A 20,592-nucleotide genomic window follows, 5' to 3' on the forward strand; every position below is an offset into this window, starting at 1 on the left:
CAAAGGTGTCATCAACTGTGCAGCTTCAGGTACTGAGGGGAGAGGTTCTTTGTTTGAAATGACAGGTCCCCATCCCCAGTGTAGGCTTCCAGAGCTGTCAGACCTAATACCCCTGCATTCCCTGATCCTTTTTTTTCCTCTTAGCTGCCTCAGGAGATGTCCAGACCTACCAAATTCGCACAGCACCTACAAGCACCATTGCACCTGGTGTCGTGATGGCATCCTCCCCAGCACTTCCCACACAGCCAGCAGAGGAAGCAGCGCGGAAGAGAGAGGTCCGCCTAATGAAGAACAGGTTTGTGTGCTCTGGAGGACTGAGGTGGACCAGCAGACCCGCCCCCCAACTCTACCCCCCGCCCAAAAAAAAATCCTGCCGAAGGATTTGTTACCAGGTGGAACTGAGGGTGTGGCAGAAATTTGGCTGGGCCTGAAAAATAAAATAAGCAGAAATGTGGCTCCGAAAGGTAGCTTCAGTACACGCCAGTCTTTATCCCTCAGCATGAAAGGCAAGAAAAGTTGTGGTGTGTAGTACCTTCCTCCTCTCACCACACCCCAAAATTACCTAGCTAAAAAATCAGTCCAAAAAGGAAAATAACACCAAATGCAAATATTCCTTATAATTTACCAACAATTTGAATTTAAGCCAGAGTCCATGCAAAAAGGGAAAATAATATCAAATGCAAAATATAATAATAATAATAATAATAATAATAATAATAATAATAATTTTTATTTATATTTATATCCCACCCTCCCCAACCGAAGCTAGGCTCAGAGCAGCTAACAACAGTAAATATACCATACAGTTGATCCATACGGTTTAGTGGCATATGTGAAATTACCTCCCTTTGCTTCAGAAGGTTCCTGATACGTTAGGCAAGCAATGGTGATTTGGCACGACCACAAGGAAGCCTGTTGCTCACCTCTCCATAAAGAAGAATTGTGTTTATTCTGCTCCCAAACAAACAGAAAATATTATACTATTCAGTTAGTTCTGCTTCAGTTTTATCAGTTTAAAATCAGTGAACATATTGACTTGAGCTTTAATATTCTGTTTTGCCTACAGGGAAGCAGCACGCGAGTGCCGCAGGAAGAAAAAAGAATATGTCAAATGTCTAGAAAACAGAGTGGCTGTGCTTGAAAACCAAAACAAGACATTGATTGAAGAGCTAAAAGCACTTAAGGACCTTTATTGCCACAAATCGGATTAATTTTAGATCCCCATTTTTGGTTTGTTAATGTCAGAGAAAGACTGCTTTGGTGACTGCCAGAAAGACAAAGTGGACTTTTTATTTTCTAAACATTTCTCTCTTTTTTTTTTCTACGCGCAAAACTGCCTGAAAGCAGCTGCAGAATTTTATTCGTCTGTGCTTTGCATTAAACTGTGAATGTTGAAACACCTGCCTCCACTTCTCCCCCACCTTCCCTCTCCCTTCCCCCAAATTATTTTCACCACAGTGCATCCTGGTTGAGAAGAAAGAGAAGAGACTTCCTCATCTCCCATCTTCTTCAAGGAATAATAACGTTCACTTCTGAAGCTGGGTTTTGTTTTTTATGTGCGCGCACAGAGGGGGTTATTTCATAATGTTTCAAGAATTAAAACACAGCTCATCTGAATCCCTCAGAGATGGTTATCGCAAGGCTCTGCCCTGAAGTATTATGTGGGCTGGATGTGTACCCAAGGTATGCTCTGAGGAAGCTATGGTTGCCAAATTGTCGCATGGTTTGAAACGTCCATTATCAAACTTTACAGTTGCATCTACGTGGTAGAATGATGCCAAAAGACATGTACTTCAGGTATGTAGGTATGTACACAGTAGGAATTAAATGAGCATATAGAGAAGGGTTGGGGAGAAGGTGGGATAGTCACCTGTAACCTCCATCTGTTTTTTAGATAGTTTTCTATATGATAAAAAATTATTCCATTGATTTCCTGTTTTTTTTACATAAAAAAGGATATTTCATGTGTTCAGTCTTTTGATTGCCCGTAAAGAAATCATCTAACGCTTATGATATCCTAAGGGGACATGGACTCCTAGCAAGCAGTAGAGCAGGAACGGTAACGTTCTGCTTTAGCTTAGAAGTCCATGAGATTATCATAAAGAATAATTCATTAAAACACCATTTTTGTTTTGCATTATCCAGAGGCAATGTTATACAAGGCAACCACTAGCAGTGCATACTTGAGTGAAGAAAGGAGTGAATGTTAACTTTTTCGTGCAGGTGACCTGGTAGAGAATTTTTTTTTTCTAAATCTCCCTATTGTGCACATAGATGGTGTGAAATTGAACTGACTTGTTAAACCTAAGTCATCAGCCAGACCTGCATCCCAGTTAAGCTATCTGATTTCAGTAGGACTCTGTCATTTAGGGATCAAGCTGGATCTAAGTAAAAGTTTCTCATCTGCAGACATTCAAACCCTAAGGAGTAAAAAGAAAAAAACTTCCCCTAAAGTATGTTGCAGGAATCAGTAATGTGATTAATCAATATAATATGATTTAAGGCAGCAAATAAGCCATTCAACATTAGAAATTCCTTTGTTCAAGCTACTTTGGCTTCTTAAGGTGGAATCAGTTCTCCGGAGGCAAAATGGACTTATTTAAGAGAACATGAAGTTATTTTGAATCTCTAATCCCAGCAGTTATTTTGATCCTCATCTATAAAAGCCTGCACATAAAATAAGACTGCTCCTGAAAGAATATTAGTTCACAAATCTTCTTATAGGTGATAAAACCAACATGGCCTATTGCAATGTTTTATCAGTTAAATGTAACACCTGTAGCAATAATTGAGCTAGTAATTTTACTTAATAGTGCATTTGTTTTTTATGAAAATAAGTGCAAATCTTGATAATTTACTCTTTTATCAGATGAAGACAAAATTTGTTTGCATGGCATGTCACAAAATCTTTAGAATTAAAGAGTATAAAAAGTTATCAAGCCTCATATTTTAAGCAGCTTATTTTTATTTGCAAGGCAAACTTTTCCTCCTGCTATTGGATAAAATAATACAGACATTTTGAACAAAAATAAGTCCTGCCGTTTTAGAAACCCTTTAATTCTCACATCATAATATTTTTTTAAACAAAACAAAAGCAGATTCCTACAAAGAAATGGGATGATAGATTATGGAGAACTCAGATCCACAGTTTTTACCTGCCTTGTGAGGTTTGTTCCCCTCACCCCCCGAAATTTTGGTAGAATCATGATCTCTGCTGATTTTCTCAAATTGCTAACCTCATTGAAAACCATTGTATGTGTTGATCTTGGTTTGAGAAAGCCTCTTTCAAAGCTGGCTATGGATGTGTCAGGTAATCTGTTTAAACATGTAATAATCTAAAATTCGTTCATGAGGAAAGCAACCACCATAACTCTGCTTGCTGTGTTCTTGGCATCTCCTGCAATTAGTTGAGAGAGTTGCATTTCAGCAAGAGATATCAGCAGTCAAATGGGTTGTGGTGGGGCTGATCCTACGCTTAATTTCAGCCTTTCCCAGGTTCCATTCGGTCAAAGGAGGCTCAACATGAACTGCTTGCAAAATCTAGTGTGGCTCGTCTATAGGTCAATTCAGGGTTTTCATTCTGGAATCTTTCACCAGCAATAAAATAACATCTGTCAGTTTTTACTTACCCAATACCGAGATATCTGGCATTTCTTATGAAATACAACAATTTCCTATTATGTTTTCGGTAAACCCAAGTTCAGACTTTACTGGTATGTCCTTTGTAATTATGACAGCCAAAAGGAACTGAAGAGAATGCGAAAAACAAGCAAACCCTTATTTTGTATATTGCTAATTTATTGAACAAACAGCAAGATTGTCTTACCTGGTTGTTTTGCATTGGCCCCTTTTCTTCTCAACAGAAATTTTGCTAAAATACTAAGTTGGTTGCCAGGCTTAATTGAAAAAAAAGAGGTGCAGAAAGGGCTAGCTCCGTTGTAGTCACCATACATAGGTCTGGTTTCAAGTACAGTTTCTATCTTTTACAAAATAAAAGATACCATGTAGGCAATTAAAATATTGCCCAGGGTGTTCTTCTAACAGATATTCTTGGAAAATGCATATGTATAAAATATGTACATATATAAAATATATATACACAGTATATAATCTATAGCTCTGAGAGCTTTTAAGTCAGGAATGCTGAGTATTATAGTATATTGAGGTCAGAAAAAAAGTTTTACTCTGTGTGTGTGAGAGAGAGAATGTGCATGCGTGTTAATACACACGCTTCAGCCTCTTGTTTGAGCTACATTCTTCTGGCGCTTATTGATATGTTGTATTGTTGTTCACTTACCCATATTTAGTGATTTTATTTCACTGCAATTTGTATTTTTTTAGAAAGTGAATTATGGAATTATGTCAGCTGTTTTAAGCTCCTCTCTTCCCCCAGATTCTTCACCTTGTGCTTTGTCTCTTCGGCAGCTATACATTAAGGCAAAAAAAATAAAATAAAAGGAAAAGATTTGCTTTATACAAAGGGAACTAATGACCCACCCACCCCCCTTTTTTTTTTTGTGAGAAAAATATTTTTCCAGTTTTCTTGCTTTTGTGTGGTTTCTAGTATCTTATTCCAGCATTGCTTGAGTGTGAAAGCACACATCCGTCTAAACAAGTCTGGTGGTTCTATAGTGTCTCTATTTCAGAAACAATTATCTGAAGCTAAATAATTCCCAGTAAGGTGAGAACTTGCGGTATGACCTAAATCAGTTTTGGTAATGAGCTCAAATACATGACCTGGAGCCTTGGGTGCTGTTGAAGGCTAGAATGTACAACTACATGCTGAAGGTGGTGACTGAATGTTTGATTGTGCTCCCACATGTATTTTTTAAAATCCTGCCCATAAAAAAAACTAGTGTTATGGAGAAGGGTATACTATAGCCTTCCACTGACATCTTAGTTTTTAATGTTTGGGCATGTTGTTGTGATGAGGCAAACATTTCAGTTGCCATCTGCAGTGTGAAGTTGCAGTACAGTCACAGTTCAAATTTTGCCTTTGAGGGTATTGATCATGCAGCTTGGCTCTTAATCTGAAGAGCGCCTAGCATATTTATTGTGGTCCCACTATTTGTATATATCTCATTACTTTTAGCTAATCCACTGACTCTCAGGATAAACTTTAAAAGAGGCAATTCTTGTGGGGGATCTGCAGGGCAGGACCAAAAATCTACAGGCCAGTGGAAGTTAGGAAGATTACAGTCCTTTTAATGACATTAGAAATGTGGCAGAGGATTGTATTTAATGATTGGAACAATCATATGAGAAAAGGGGAAACTAAATTTTGGTGATGCTAAATTCATTTTGTAGTTTGTGAATAGAACTGAACATTTCAAGGATTGAATCCAGATGAAAAAAATGTAAGATGCATGGATTTGTTTTCCTTGAAGAGTGAAGCTACATAACACACCCAGATTTATCAGAAAGCACAACTCCCTAGTATTTCCTGCTGGCAATTAAGATGAGTTGATGTAAAGTTAAAGACTCTTAAAATGGGTTTATTTTTCTATACGATAAACCCATGGTTGCATACTTTATGCCTATGGATAGATTTTATCAAGTCTTCTAAATTTTCTAGATATAAAGTACACCAACCTCTGTTCTGAGCACATTGAGAAGCACAGCCAGCTTGGAACTGTTAAATATATGGTGCTGAAATTTTAGCAGTGCACTGTCTTGTGATACATTCATCTTCCATGCTGACTGTAGCTTAAGAATTATTGCATGGCTTCACTGCAAGATGAGAAATCAGTAGACGACATATCAGAATGTAGTCCCAAATATTTCATTCTGATATATTTGCATCCTGAAACACTGCAACCTCAAAATGTATGTAAACCATAGTCGTAGGTGAACGGACAGGCTTTTTCTTTTAATAGCACAAATGTATTTTTGGTACTGCAAATGCAGGTCCCTGCTAGCTTGAAGTGAGCGGTCGTACATTTTAAAGTCATGTTTACAGAGTCAGAAATGATGAGGGTTTGTTCAGGATTGTTATTTTGATCGCTCCCTTGCTTATACCTGCGAGGAATCTCACCGCATCTTACTGTACCCTTTTACTCACTTTCTCAGGGTTTTCACCAATTCAGCATTTATTTCTGGGATGCTTGGTGTCAATGGGACCTATAGCTTACCCCAGTGTAATGAGACAACTGAGAACAACTACGCTGGGATTTAGCTCATTAATTTATGGATACGTGGCTGCAAAAATTAAGCACCGAGGTCCTAAGGTTGCCATTCTTTTGCAGTGCTTTCTGAATATTACCCAGTCACCACTGCCTACCACAATAACTATGCTGTATTGTTTACATGTGGCCTCTTAGCCTCACATTGAACCCAAGGCACATCAAACCTCTCTTAATTATCTGGAGGTTCTCCTCACTTGAATTTCTCCTCCTGATTGACTTGTTGATAATGGAATCAAGTTAGAGATTGGTGCAGATTTAAAAACAACCATTGGCTGTCTCATTCTAAGCAAGATACTACTGTATCAGTCAGTCACTTGAGCTGTGGCCGCATATTGATTTGATGGACAATCTGAGGAAGGAAGGAAGGAAGAGGAGAGGAGACCTAAAACAGTTTGATGGTATTCAATAAGGTCATGATAAATAATTGGGAGATTGTTTTTAAAATGTTTTCTGCCAGTTGCACTTGAGCCAGATACCACTCCACTCCATATCTGTGTAATAGAATTATTTCTGTTTTGAAATAAGAAGAAACTAAATGCTAGACCTTCAATTCCATTTACAACCCTACTACTTTATGTATGACCATTCTGCTTGCAAGAACACAGAGAGAGAAAGTTTAGCAAGTGAACCACCTTCTCTAAAGCTCCTTCGTTACGTTTGGAAGGCAGTTTACACATGAAGAAATCACAATTCAAAATTTCAAGTTTCTGGAATGGGGATGGCTATGCTATTTTTATTTAAGAGAAACTAAAATTCACCCCCATTTCTGATTCTTCACCCAAAACAATCAGCACAAAACAGGGTATTGAACTTTGAAAAAAGTTTCCTCTTGAAATTAAATTGCTGAGCAAAGAAATATGAACTGGGGATGGGTTAATTTCATTTGAGAATCCTCTATTTCCTAGAAACACCCCTGTTTTAATTTTGTAATTATTGTTTTGTGCGTTTATTTCCCCCACCCCATGTACTGAGTTACACTGCTTTTTATTAACATTGTGTACATACTAACTGCTTTGTGTTTCAGAATGCTAGTAATTGCTTTGTATATTAAAGTGATCCTTGTGAATTTGTGAATTGTCATAAAAGTGCTTTTTCTTACTGTAAAGTTTGTGGTATAAACTGTCATAACACCCTTTTTACACATTTATGTGCAGACACATAAACATGCTTTTAAAATCATTTTGAAGTCTCTTTTCTTCAGAGAAGGAGGGTCATTTATCTTGATGCCGTTGACGTCAGCGATACTTGCCGCTTGACCACTTAAGAGCAAAACAATAAAACAGAGATGCTCTGAGAGCCCAATCATAGGTATACTTTCTGTCAAGCTGGCGAGGGACCCTAGGATGCAGCCTAAGGGCTGCTTTGGGGGCAGAGACAGGTAAACTAGCAGGAGAGTTTATGCCACCAGATGTATTTCAGAACACCTGTGGAAAGCTCCCCTAATCTAGATGTACCAGAGGCCCATGGGAAATGGGAATGAATTCCCATTCATGTCCCTGGCACACCCACAAAAATGATGTTACCTTTCATTATTAACAGGAAGGAAGAAATGGGGGGGGGGGGGGAGCTGCTCCCTTGACTAGGAAATGGGGAGGCTGGGCTGAAGAAATTTGTAGAAACCATAGCAACGGCCCTCCTAACCTCCCAGCTCCACATATTGCACCAGAATAATAGCACAGATCGCTTGTGCCCCTTTCCTCAGAATGGCGCTGATAATGCCAAGGTTGCAGGCATAAAGGGTTCCCCGCATAAAGGGACGGCTGCATATTGCTAGTTTGCAGGCGGTTGGACTAGATGATCCTGGAGGTCCCTTCTAATTCTACAATTCTACACAAGCTTCCAGGGGTAGATACCTATTGTCTCTGCCAGGATGGGGTGGGGCAGGTCATTAGGGTTTTTCAGCACGTGCTCTGCTCAACCTTAGATCCAGCTCAAACTGAGAATGTGCCCTAGGATGGATTGTCAAATCCTACAGCACAAAAGTGCTCCACAGGTTACAGGTTGCGATGGAATGGATTTACTTAGGCTGGAAAAGCTGAAGACCGAATTTGTAAACTGATTCAGTTCTAAATCCCAGAAAGAGCTCTTTCAAAAAAAAACTTCAGTTACTTTAAACAGCTGTTTTTATTGCTGTTAGGTAGTGCCTGAACCGAATAGGACGCGGGCGGCGCTGCGGTCTAAACCAGAGCCTAAGGCTTGCCGATCAGAAGGTTGGCGGTTTGAATCCTCGCAGCAGGGTGAGCTCCCATTGCTTGGTCCCAGCTCCTGCCTACCTAGCAGTTCGAAAGCACGTCAAAGTGCAAGTAGATGAATAGGTACTGCTCCAGCGGGAAGGTAAAGTGTTTCCGTGTGCTGCTCTGGTTTCACCAGAAGTGGCTTAGTCATGCTGGCCACATGACCCGGAGGCTGTCTGCAGACAAACGCCAGCTCCCTCGGCCAATAAAGCGAGATGAGCGCTGCAACCCCAGAGTCGTCCGTGCCTGGACTTAATGGTCCGGGGTCCCTTTACCTAGTGCCTGAACCATAAGAACCAAAGAATGGTGCAGCTTAAAAATGAGATTGTGTAGATCTTTAAAGATTTGTTCACCCTTGTTACATTTGCACAGTCGATTTCAAGATTGTGCTTTGCGCTCTTTAGGAAGTTTCGGGAGTCCAAAAGTATCCTGTTACATGCACGATGGGAGTTGTTTTGTGCTCAGCTAGGGACACTCTTGTGCCTCTTGGATGGTTTTGGTCCAAATGTTCTCTTCTACTGCTGCACGTGGAAATACGAGGACTGCTGCAGAACCTCTCAACTAGAGAACTGCTCTTCTGTTCCCACTGCACATGCAGCTCTTTTCAGTTTGCTCACAGTACTTGGGATCCACACCAAGGGACCACAACGCAATTGGGCAACACGTTCATATGGAAATTCTGGATTTCTGGTTAGAAGTAGCACTCTGCTGATTGGGATGGAATTTGGCACCTCACTCTGGAGGCATGTTTAAGTGGAGGAGTTCAGATTCAGAAGTCACCTGAGATTACCTCTTGAGTACAACTGCCTGGTTGTATCCTTCTGTTGAAAAACTAATCAAACATGGGACATTTCTTTGCAAAACATCAAACATTTTTATTGACTTTCTACTTCTGTGGAATGATTTACAACTATCAAGTATTACTATCTCTATCAGGCAGTAACAACTTATTTGTAAGAACTTCTTCCACATGAGAATAAGAATACTGGAACTTTGCACCAGAATTTTACAAGTCACTAAGCAGATAGTACACTTTATTGATCCGATCACTTTCCAATTGCGATGATAGACAATGGACAATGGACTCACTTTCTGCTCTCTTCATCACATGATATTTGGGTAAGAAATGGATTCATCTTTTTCTTTTGATAATTTCAGGAGTAAATCTAGTCTCACGGAAAGCTTTTGAGGGAAGGATCTATTTTTTCATTGCAACAGAAAGCATCGCGACTTTAAATTATACCTTAACTAATTCCAAATTTTGAGACAAACTTTAATATAAGACAAACTTACATGTTATATATATTGTGTGAATCTAAACAGATAAGTTTACTGGGAACAGAACTTTATTTGGATATAGACACCCATAGACTTTCTGGACATTAAAAAAACTATTCAAAGAAGATCTTACTGTAAACGTACTTGATGACCTTGAAATTACCTTTGAAAAAGACTTCAGTTATTAGTTGACTTCTGGCTTATTTATGATATCACGGTTTTTACTGTATTTGGACTTGCATACTGATAACTGATGCTGGATTCGGGGTGGTTCTGATTCTACATTGGCAGATTTGAATTAGCAGAGGGGAAACTTTATTAAATGTAGATTAGTAATTTACTTAACTAATGTATTACAATTTTACTTTTTGATAAAACAGTAGGGATCCACTTAAGAGAATAAACACAGATTTGTATCATCTTTAGACTTGATAAATAAAATTACTGGACAGCTTGAATGCGCACTAATGAATTATAAATTACAAACTTGATTACTGAAAAACAACTAATGAAGCATATTTGTGAACAGAATGAATTTCTAAGGAACTAGGCAACTCTAAATAATAATGATTGAATGATGTTAGACTATTTAGTCTCATGCGAAATATCTAGAAGAATTTAAACATTCTATTAGGAATGCAAATCAATAACTCCCCTAATGTTTTGGTATATTATTTCTCTATTGCATGATTGATCATTGTTCCAGTTAGCCTGATAGAAATTGCTAACTGATTCATTCTCTCTAAGTACACAAACAGTAAAACTGGTTTGTTTTTTCATAATATAGACAAATACTTCCTTGTGAATATCACATTCCCCCCACCCCCAGACACTGCATAATTCAGATTTGCTGTTCCATTGGGGGAAGTGCCCTGAGATGTAGTTCTGAGCAGCATAGCTTAACACTAGTGGGAAACAGAGGTAAACTGTCACTATTATTAATCTAATTGGATTTTTCCATTTACTTGAAGCCAGCAGGCTTGGCCCTTGCATACTAATAATTCATTGGTCCATTTATAATTTGGTTGGATTACCTGAGCTACCATGATCGGGATGGGAAAAAACAGGAGGAATGGCTGGATGAAAGGCCTAAATTAAGTTGTTTGGTCCAGGTACGATTGCAAGTGGCAGGAATAAGCATACTAGAGTTCACAAACTAATCACAGATCTGCTTTCTGGGCTTTCCTCTGTGCTCTGAATATATGCACATCATTACTAGGGTCATAGTGCACCTCGTATACTGAAAACCGCTCCTTCAACATCTTCAGGAAGTTGTGGTCTCGCTCGTAACGGTGGCGGCATGATAGTAGGATCACCGTTTGTTCAGAGCAGAGATGGTCCAGCGTTTCAAGAAGATCGGCAAATGTTTCTTCCAGGTAAACAATGTCTGCTCCCAAGATAAAGTCATATCCTCCTGAAGAGAAGCTCCCCAAGTCTCGACCCCAAGTCAGTTCCTTTACTGCTGTCCTTGGCCGGATGTCAGCAGGTAAATTAGCTTGGACGTTTGACTCCAGTAGAGCCAAGGCTGCCTTCCTGTCTGTGATTGTCACTTGAGCACCTAACGTCCCAAAAAGGAGGAGGAGGAGGAGGAGGAGAAGAAGGAGAAATCAAATGTGTAAAGACAAATTGCTGGTATCCGGCACAACTTTCAAAACACAGGTTTATTTCCCCAAACAACAAAACCATTTCTCGGGTTGATTCCTATGTAAACTCATGTTCGGAAATACTATTATTAATGTTCAGTACGGACCAGTCATGTCATTCAGCCAAGCTATCCAGACCAAGAGAGTGTTCTAATGCTCAATAAAAGAATATTATGCTACCATCTTTCTATCATTGCATTTCTATGCTAATCCATTCTCCGCAAGCCCCTGTTAATAACCTTGCAGCCCCATTTTGGGTCAGCTGAAGTTTCTAGATCATTTTCAAGGCAGCCCCACAACGGCCATGCAGCCGTAATTCAAGTGGTTGCAATTCAAGAGTTGAAAGGTTATCTTGGTTTAGAGTCATAAATGGTATATCAACTGAAGATGAGTTGGATTGGACTTGCACCCAGATATGTGTATATAGGATTGCAGTCTGAAAAGGCTATATCTTGGGATGGCTGCAAAATAAACATGTTTGGTATAGGATCCCCCAACACCCCCCAAAAAAACACACACAATAAAAAGGGATTGTGCTCTGCAGTGAACAGCACCCAAGGAAAACAATGCAACTCAGAATCACTGTCAGCCCCAGTTTCTGCAAAGAGAAACTTACCAAGCAATGCAGCTACAATTCCCAGCAAGCCTGTTCCGGCTCCTAACTCAATCACCAAGCGTCCTTGTAGATCAATGCCTCCCATCTCCAAGAAAGTACACAAAACCACAGCCTGGGCACCCAAAAGGGGAAAAGAATCTAATTAGCAAGAATGCTTATTTAGGTTAATGCCAAAACACAGCGTTGTTCATGTGGATCACATGACAAACTTGCAAAAAAGTTGAGGGCAACAAACTGCTGTGAAGTGCAGGCAGACCAGAATATTATTATTCTTCGGACCTAAATACTCAGGGGGACTGGGGAGGTTAAAACTGGAGGTCTGGGTGTCCCTGCCTAAAATGAGGATTTAACTGCAAATTATTAATTTCTAGTGACGTTACTCTGCTCAGCAGATTGTGAGCTATTTAAAACTGTACTTTTTGACAAATATACACTAAAGAGAAGAATTCAGTCTCCTTGAGGGCTGTACTAATGATTTATTTGTTTGGCTACTCATAATTTTATCTTCTTCAGGTAGGAAGTTAAAACTGATTTTTTTGAAAGAAGGTACATATCCAGTGAGATTTCACATCTCTGAACAGATCACCCCTTGTCAAGAGATGATGAAAGAACTAATCTTTCTGATGTGTAGAATAAAATGAGGACAGATTACAAGAGCATTTTTCCAGCACAGAAAAACAAGAAATATCAGAGTTTTATTTTTATTTTTTTAATGTGGCATCACCAATGGTTCATTCTGTAGAAAGGCTGTACCATCAGCACCCAAACAGACAGCAGTGTGATCCTATACATGTCTATTTAGAAACAGGTTCTGTTGAGTTCAACATGACTTACTCTCAGGTAAGAGTGTCTATGACTACAGTGAAGTATACTGTCATCTGAAACTATGCCAAAACATCAAGAACACAGTATACAGTGCATGATAAATGTGTAAAGTGTGTCTTTAAACATTTACAGTATGACTTTCATCCTCCATGGTCTCTTTTGAAATGTGTGGCTTTGAAGATCAACAGTTCAGTGTGAAGAGAACATCCATATCAGGTTTTATCAGTTGCTCTGCTACCCAAATAATAGTTTAAGAAACACTACAACTACAGATAAGACTATTAGGACAACTAGATTAGACCATCGGTACTATGGCAGGACTACTATACAATAATTTGGAGGTAAATCCTACTATGTTCCATGATTAGTAAGCAGGCACAGGATCAGGCTACAAAAGCATTGAAGAACTACTGATTTAGGAATTGGAGTGGGGTGGGGGCTGGACAAGTGACTATTAATGGCCACCTTTAAACAGCAAAGGATCATCTTTAAACAGCAACAGTGTCAGAAAATGAATAGGTGCAAAATTATACGGACCGCATCCCACACAACAGCTGCAACACCCAGCTGCTTCCAGTTCTGCTGGATCTCGATGGTGTGGTTGGCAAAACAGTATGTAGAGGAAGACTTGTGCAACTTCTGCATCCCCCAAGCAGCCGTGTCATCGTAAGGAACCAAGGCCATCCTTTCGTCTGTCAAATCAAATGGAAGTATAGCATTAGGGGGAAAGTTTGTACAAAAGGCTCTTTGTACTTCTTCAGATTCCATTAGCAAAGGTTGACTCAAGTTTTGCCCGACTCCACAATTCACTTATTCTGATTTTACACTCACTCCATGCCAAATGTTGGTACAGTGGTGCCCCGCAAGACGAATGCCTCGCTAAACGAAAAACCCGCAAGAAGAAAGGGTTTTCCGATTTTTAGCGGCTTCGCAAGACGAATTTCCCTATGGGCTTGCTTCGCAAGACGAAAGCCCATAGGGAAATCTCCGGGGACAGCGGGGAAGCGCAGCGCGCCTTCTCCTCTGTTCCTGGACCTGTCCTGAAGGCTTGCGGTGGGAGGTCCGGAAACAGAGGAGAAGGCGCGCAGCGCTTCTCCTCTGTTCCCGGGGCTTGCGGTGGGAGGAGGGTTTTTCCTCCCCACCGCCAACATTCAGAACAGCATTCTGAATGTTGGCGGTGGGAAGGAAAACCCTCCTCCCACCGCAAGCCTTCAGGACAGGTCCGGGAACAGAGGGGAAGGCGGCAGCGCTTCTCCTCTGTTCCCGGACCTGTCTTGAAGACTTGCGGTTGGAGGAAAAGCCCTTCTCCCCCGCCAGCCTTCAGAAGAGTTCCCCACAGGGCTCTCCAAGCTGCGGATAGCAGCCTGCTGCCCCTATCCGCAGCTTGGAGAGCCCTGCGGGGAAGTCCTGCAGGGCTCCCCAAGCTGCGAATGTCTGCCCCGCGTGAGGGGCGCTCTGCTTCAGAGCGTCCCTCGCGCCGGGCAGCAGGCTGCTATCCGCAGCCTAGGCAGCCCTGCAGGAACTCTTCTGAAGGCTGGCGGCGGGAGAAGGGCTTTTCTTCCCACCGCCAGCCTTCAGAAGGCTGTTCTGAAGGCTGGCGGTGGGGAGAAAAGTCATTCTCCCCCCGCCAGCCCTCAGAAGAGGTCTGGGGACAGACTGTCCCCGGACCTGGTCTGAAGGCGGTCTCCCTAGGAACGCATTATTTGATTTTCAATGCATTCCTATGGGAAACCGTGCTTCGCAAGATGAAAAACTCGCAAGAAGAAAAAACTTGCGGAACGAATTAATTTCGTCTTGCGAGGCACCACTGTAACTGAAACGTAAAATATTCACACTAGGAATTTATCTCTGAGTTTTACTTAAAGCAGACTACCAGTGCTTGTGGAAGATGCCAAGAATTCTTCTCTATAGGCAACCTCCTTACACTTGCTTGATGCTTAGTTAGCAGTCAGAACTATTTTCATTTTATGTTCATCTTCCTGTGCATGTAAAAACAGAACCAAATTAAATCAAAGAAACATAAAATGTATTTCATGACTTTGATCTTATGAATTTCTATCAAGGGATTATTACTGACAATACTGGGCATACATGGATACAGTATTCCTGTCCCAAAACGTTAAGTATTAGAAGTCTGCTTTAACAAGTGAATTTTTAAAGCCTGTCTGAACAACACATGAAGAGAGGGAGCCTGATGGATCTCACCAGAGAAGGCATGTCAAAGCACCGTGCCACCACTAAAAAGGGGCCATGAAACCACGCTTTGAATTTCTACTAATGATGGCACAATAGAAAAGGCTCTGAGGCTGAGCTCATGGATTGATCAGTTTCATATGGGAGAAAGCTGGGTCAACTAAGGCTCTAAACAGCTTAACAGCAACATTTTGAAATTCAGCCTTTTTTAAAAAGGAAACTGGTAGAGATGAAGTAAGATCAGAGGTATACGTTCTGACGTTCCAGCCAGTTGAATTTTGGACCAATTGCAATTGAATGAGCCGCGATTAAAGGCAGAGCCTCATGGAAAGAGGTCATACAACCTGGAAGATTGCATGAGTGATTACGCTCAGGTCCAAATTCCCTAAGAAAGGTTACGGCTAGCAAACTAAGCTGCAAAAATGACTCTTGTCCAGCACTGATACTGGATATTCAAGATCGCTACCCTAAGCTGCATATCTGATCTTGCAGAAGGAGTACAACTCCATCCAGAACAGGGTTGTATACCTACCATATTTTTCGCCCTATAGGGCGCACTGGCCCATAGGGCGCACCTAGTTTTTTTTGGGGGGGGGAATAAAGAAATTTTTTGTTATTTCCCCCGACCCCAGCCCCTAGAACAGGCTGCTATCCGCAAGCCTTGGGAGCCCGGCAGGAGTTCGCAAGCTTGCGGACAGCTGTCCGAAGCCCGGGGTGCACAGCGCTGCATTCCCCGGGCTTCAGGCTGCAGGCAGCTGTGCGCAAGCCTGCGGAGCCTGGCGGGAACTCCCACCGGGCTCCTCAAGCTTGCGGAGAGCTGCCCGAAGCCCGGGGTGCGCTCCGCTGCGCTCCCCGGGTTTCGGGCTGCAGGCTGCTGTCCACAAGCCTTGGGAGCCCGTCGGGAACTCCCGCCGGGCTCCCAAGGCTTGTGGATAGCTTCCTGAAGCCTGGAGAGCGAGAGGGGTCGGTGCGCACCGACCCCTCTCGCTTTCCAGGCTTCAGCAAAAGCCTGCATTCGCCCCATAGGACGCACACACATTTCCCCTTCATTTTTGGAGGGGGAAAAGTGCGTCCTATAGGGCGAAAAATACGATAATTCCTCGTTGGCAGAATTCCTGACCAAAAGGACATCAGCTTCAGGTGATTATTTGCCACCAACCATTCCTGAACTGACACTGGGCACTGGTTTAGAGTTTCCATCACCTCAAAGGGATCAGAAGCTGAGAAAGAAAGGGAGAGCAGTATCTCCTCAGAACACTCATGATCTCAGACAGCAGTTTCATGTATCTTGTGAGCTCCTGCGCTGAAGAGCAGTATATAACTTTTAATAAATAATTGCATTTGCATGTTTAAAAGCACGAGAGACAGGCTAGTATCCTTTGGCACCCCGCAAACCAAATCCTATACGGCAGGACAGCAGTCCCCCGATTATTATTGCGCAATTTCACTTATGCACATGGGGGCCCGGAACGTAGCTCCTCCCTATAAGTGGGGAGTCGTCTATATTTGCACACAACGACCCTGTGAGGTGGCTTGTCAAAAATTCAGTTTTCACAGATGCGGGGGCCCTGGAGGCAGGCAGTGCGCCACCTTAGCTGGTTCTTTCACACATTAATGGAATGGATATGGGCACATACCTCATGTTTTCCTTTCCCACTGGAGGTTGGATAGATAAGATAAGATGAGATGAGATGAGATGAGATGAGATGAGATAGATAGATAGATAGATAGATAGATAGATAGAGATGATAGATAGATAGTTGATAGATGATAGATGATAGATAGATAGTTGATAGATGATAGATAGATAGATATAGATGATAGATGATAGATAGATAGATAGATAGATAGATAGATAGATGATATATAGATGATAGATAGATAGATAGATAGATAGATATAGATGATAGATGATAGATAGATGATAGATGATAGATATAGATGATAGATATAGATGATAGATAGATAGATAGATAGATAGATAGATAGATAGATAGATAGATGATAGATAGATAGATAGATAGATAGATAGATGATAGATAGATAGATAGATATAGATTATAGATGATAGATGATAGATAGATGATAGATGATAGATGATAGATAGATAGATAGATAGATAGATAGATAGATAGATAGATAGATGATAGATAGATAGATAGATAGATAGATGATAGATAGATAGAGATGATAGATAGATAGATGATAGATGATAGATAGATAGATAGATATAGATGATAGATAGATAGATGATAGATGATAGATAGATAGATAGATAGATAGATAGATAGATAGATAGATAGATAGATGATAGATAAATAGATATAGATGATAGATAGATAGATTGATAGATAGATAGATAGATAGATAGATAGATGATAGATAGATGATAGAAGATAGATAGATGATAGATATAGATGATAGATAGATAGATAGATATAGATGATAGATAGATAGATGATAGATAGATAGACAGACAGACAGAATTGTAGTGTTCGAAGGGACCCTTAGGATCATCTAGTCCAACCCCCTGCAATGCATCTGTCCCTTGGCATTATCGGCACCACACTCTAATATGCATCTGTCCCTTGGCATTATCGGCACCACACTCTAACCAACTGAGCTGTGTGTTGTGTGCGATCCAATGAAAAAGGCTTTTTGTGTATTTCTCTTATTAACTGTATTCCTGAGAAACCTTAGCCAATTTAATGAAAGGGCTGATGCTGTGCTGTTTGCATTGCAATTATTTGTACGGTTTTAAGAGATCTTACATATAAGAGAGAGAGAGAGAGAGAGAGAGAGAGAGATTTTTAATTCTATCCATGTTTCATTGTTTCTTGGTTGTTCCTGCTCTCTCTCTCTCTCTCTCTCACACACACACACACACCGTTTTTATCTGTTCTTATTTTTATCTGTAAGCTGCCCTGCCAAGGAAACGGGCAGGTTTAATAAAAATAAAGATAACAGATTCTCTGCAGCTCATGCATCTTTTTTTGGCTTGGTGATTTAACTTTGCCATTAGACGAAGTGTGTCTGTGCTTTGCTAAGAGCATGCCTGTTATTCTTGAATAAAAATTATATTATTTGGAATTGAAGAACAAAAACGTCTAGCTCGTTTTCCCCCAGACGTTCATTTTCTATGCTCGCCCTCCCCTTGGTTTATTTATTATTATTATTAGATAGATAGATAGATGATAGATGATGATACATAGATAGATAGATAGATGATAGATGATGATGATGATAGATAGATAGATAGATAGATAGATAGATAGATGATGATACATAGATAGATAGATAGATAGATAGATAGATAGATAGATAGATAGATGATAGATGATGATAGATAGATGATGATGATGATGATAGATAGATAGATAGATAGATAGATAGATAGATAGATAGATAGATAGATAGATATAGATAGATAGATAATATTATTAATAATAATAATAATAATGGTGATCCTTCAGGAGAGGGGTACCTGGCCTCCCTCCCTCCCTCCTTGTTGCTAGGGAACCCAACACTCCTCCCCCCCCCACTGTCCCTCCATTGCTCACGTGACGCGGGGTCCACGGAGACCTTCCACTTGTCCCGGGAACCAACTTTCGGCGGCGCGGGAGCACCGGGCATGCGCACAGCAGCCAGCACGGCCGGACTACAGGCATAGAAGGAAAAACGTGTAGAGGTATGCACTCAGCTTCAACTTCCGGTTACGATTTCTTTTCTTCCTTTATTTCACTTGAGCCATCACTCTGTCCCTTCCTGCTCTACAATTCGTTTCCAGCATTCTGCATGGACTAAAACCGGAAGAGTTACCCACAGAGCTTTAACTACCGGTTACAATCTCTTCTCTCCTTTTTTTAAAAAGCAAAGGCGCCAGTTATTCTTGTTTACCGTACTTACTGGTTGCCTCTTTGCAGCAGGAGAAATCGCGCCCTGGTTTTTCTTTTTTCTTTTCTTTTTAATAATCAGTTTTGCAATTATGCAATTAAAGAAGAACTGCACTGGCTGCGAAGCAGAAGCATGGGAGGCTTGCAAAGATCGCGTAACTTTTCGAGCTCTGCAGTCTCTCTGCGCACTAGTAGCATGCCTCTAATTACAGAAGAACATGCCTGCCTCTAATTACAGCATTGCTTGAATGTTCTTGGAGGTCAGATCCACACCCGTGCCTCCCGCCTGCCCCCCAGTGTTTCCTCTACAAATGCCCCTTGCCGAATTGGAGGTACTGCTGGTCTCCCTTCCCAGTGCTTGCGGGGGGGGGGGGAGAGAGAGAGACATCATTTTGTGGTACTCTCTCTGCACTAAACATTCTCCACCTTTCTCCTCAAAGCTGCAGTTCCTCCCTCCACACAACTTCCAATCTTCAAATATCCCAAGGGCTGACTCATGGAGGATGGTGCAAGCTTGGGTTTTTTCCTCCCGCTCCGGAGGGCAGGACTCGAACCCATGGCCTCAAGTGACCAGAAGGGAAATTCTGACTAGACATCAATAAGAACTTTAGGATGGTAAGAACCGTTCGATAGTGGAGAGGTGGTGGACGAACTCCTTCCTTGGAGGTTTCGAAGCAGAAGTTGGATAACCATCTGTCGTCGATTCTGCAGCTGAGATTCTTTCATTGTAGGGGGTTGGATTAGATGACCCTTGGGGACCTTTCTAACTCTACAGTATGAATCATTGATGCCTTAGATAGCATCTTAAAAAGCAGAGACATCACCTTGCCAACAAAGGTCCGTATAGTTAAAGCTATGGTTTTCCCAGTAGTGATGTATGGAAGTGAGAGCTGGACCATCAAGAAGGCTGATCGCCAAAGAATTGATGCTTTTGAATTATGGTGCTGGAGGAGACACTTGAGAGTCCCATGGACTGCAAGAAGATCAAACCTCTCCATTCTGAAGGAAATGAGCCCTGAGTGCTCACTGGAAGGACAGATCGTGAAGTTGAAGCTCCAAGTCTTTGGCCACCTCATGAAAAGAGAAGACTCCCTGGAAAAGACCCTGATGTTGGGAAAGATGGAGGGCACAAGGAGAAGGGATCGACAGAGGATGAGATGGTGGGACAGTGTTCTTGAAGCTACCAGCATGAGTTTGACCAAACTGCAGGAGGCAGTGGAAGACAGGAGTGCCTGGCGTGCTCTGGTCCATAGGGTCACGAAGAGTCAGACACGACTAAACGACTAAACAACAACAGAATTCAAGCCAATCAGGGGCTCACTTTCTCAAAGCTCACTGGGATTTCTCCCCTCCTCCATTTAGTGAGTTCTGGTTGGTGCTGATGCTTATGAAGGACCTGCGATCTTCACCTGGGAAATTTCGCATTCCACAGGCGAATATTAAAGAGCCAAATAGTCCTGAGCCAGACAACACAGGCTGCCACCACGAGCCCTACCCGCCTCCTCCTCCGCCAACGGGCAAGGACTGAAGCCAAAGTCTCAAGCGAAGGAATGTCACGGCTGGGAGGGCGGGGCTTAGGCTATGCAAATAGAGGTGGGTTTCTTTAAAAAGAAACCAAAAAAAGGGAGATCACAGAGATAGAAACATTTAGAGCAGTATAAGCATCAGCTGAATTCTGAGTCTAAATAGTTTAGACTAGCTTTCCCGCTTGATACGAAACTGGAG

General features: G+C 41.4%; 2 protein-coding genes across 7 annotated transcripts in view; one reads left to right on the forward strand and one right to left on the reverse strand.

The window, feature by feature from the left end:
• CREB1 (cAMP responsive element binding protein 1) overlaps nt 1-7,364 on the forward strand; it is a 34,735-nt gene extending 27,371 nt beyond the window's left edge. For all 5 annotated transcript variants that reach the window (XM_081849101.1, XM_081849102.1, XM_081849100.1 and 2 more), the window contains 2 exons: nt 145-295; nt 1,067-7,364. In XM_081849101.1, the coding sequence (XP_081705227.1) occupies nt 145-295; nt 1,067-1,211 (296 nt within the window). In that variant the 3' untranslated portion in view covers nt 1,212-7,364. The remainder of the gene's footprint in view (nt 1-144; nt 296-1,066) is intronic.
• Nucleotides 7,365-9,269: 1,905 nt separating this feature from the next.
• METTL21A (methyltransferase 21A, HSPA lysine) lies at nt 9,270-18,753 on the reverse strand. Of its 2 annotated transcripts, none has more exons than XM_081849691.1 (4): nt 18,535-18,753; nt 13,319-13,473; nt 11,957-12,068; nt 9,270-11,255 (listed from the first exon to the last, which is right to left on the reverse strand). In XM_081849691.1, the coding sequence occupies exons 1-4, from the start codon at nt 18,605-18,607 to the stop codon at nt 10,858-10,860; spliced, it is 738 nt and encodes a 245-aa protein (XP_081705817.1). In that variant the 5' UTR covers nt 18,608-18,753; the 3' UTR covers nt 9,270-10,857. The 2 variants fall into 2 exon arrangements, with proteins under 2 accessions (XP_081705817.1, XP_081705818.1); XM_081849692.1 differs by lacking the exon at nt 18,535-18,753 and adding an exon at nt 14,655-15,504.
• Nucleotides 18,754-20,592: the final 1,839 nt, after the last annotated feature.

The sequence above is a fragment of the Podarcis erhardii genome (assembly GCF_964252035.2).
Source record: "Podarcis erhardii genome assembly, chromosome: 1".
NCBI classification, from domain to species: domain Eukaryota; kingdom Metazoa; phylum Chordata; class Lepidosauria; order Squamata; family Lacertidae; genus Podarcis; species Podarcis erhardii.

Bases quoted from the DNA above. Each gene is read 5' to 3' on its own strand.
- METTL21A (XM_081849691.1), bottom strand. From the start codon at position 18,607: ATGCCCGGTGCTCCCGCGCCGCCGAAAGTTGGTTCCCGGGACAAGTGG. The intron at 13,474-18,534 runs GTGAGCAATGGA...TTGATTTGACAG, and splicing joins CTCCGTGGACCCCGCGTCAC to ACGAAAGGATGGCCTTGGTT. The intron at 11,256-11,956 runs GTAAGTTTCTCT...TTGGGACGTTAG, and splicing joins AATTGTAGCTGCATTGCTTG to GTGCTCAAGTGACAATCACA.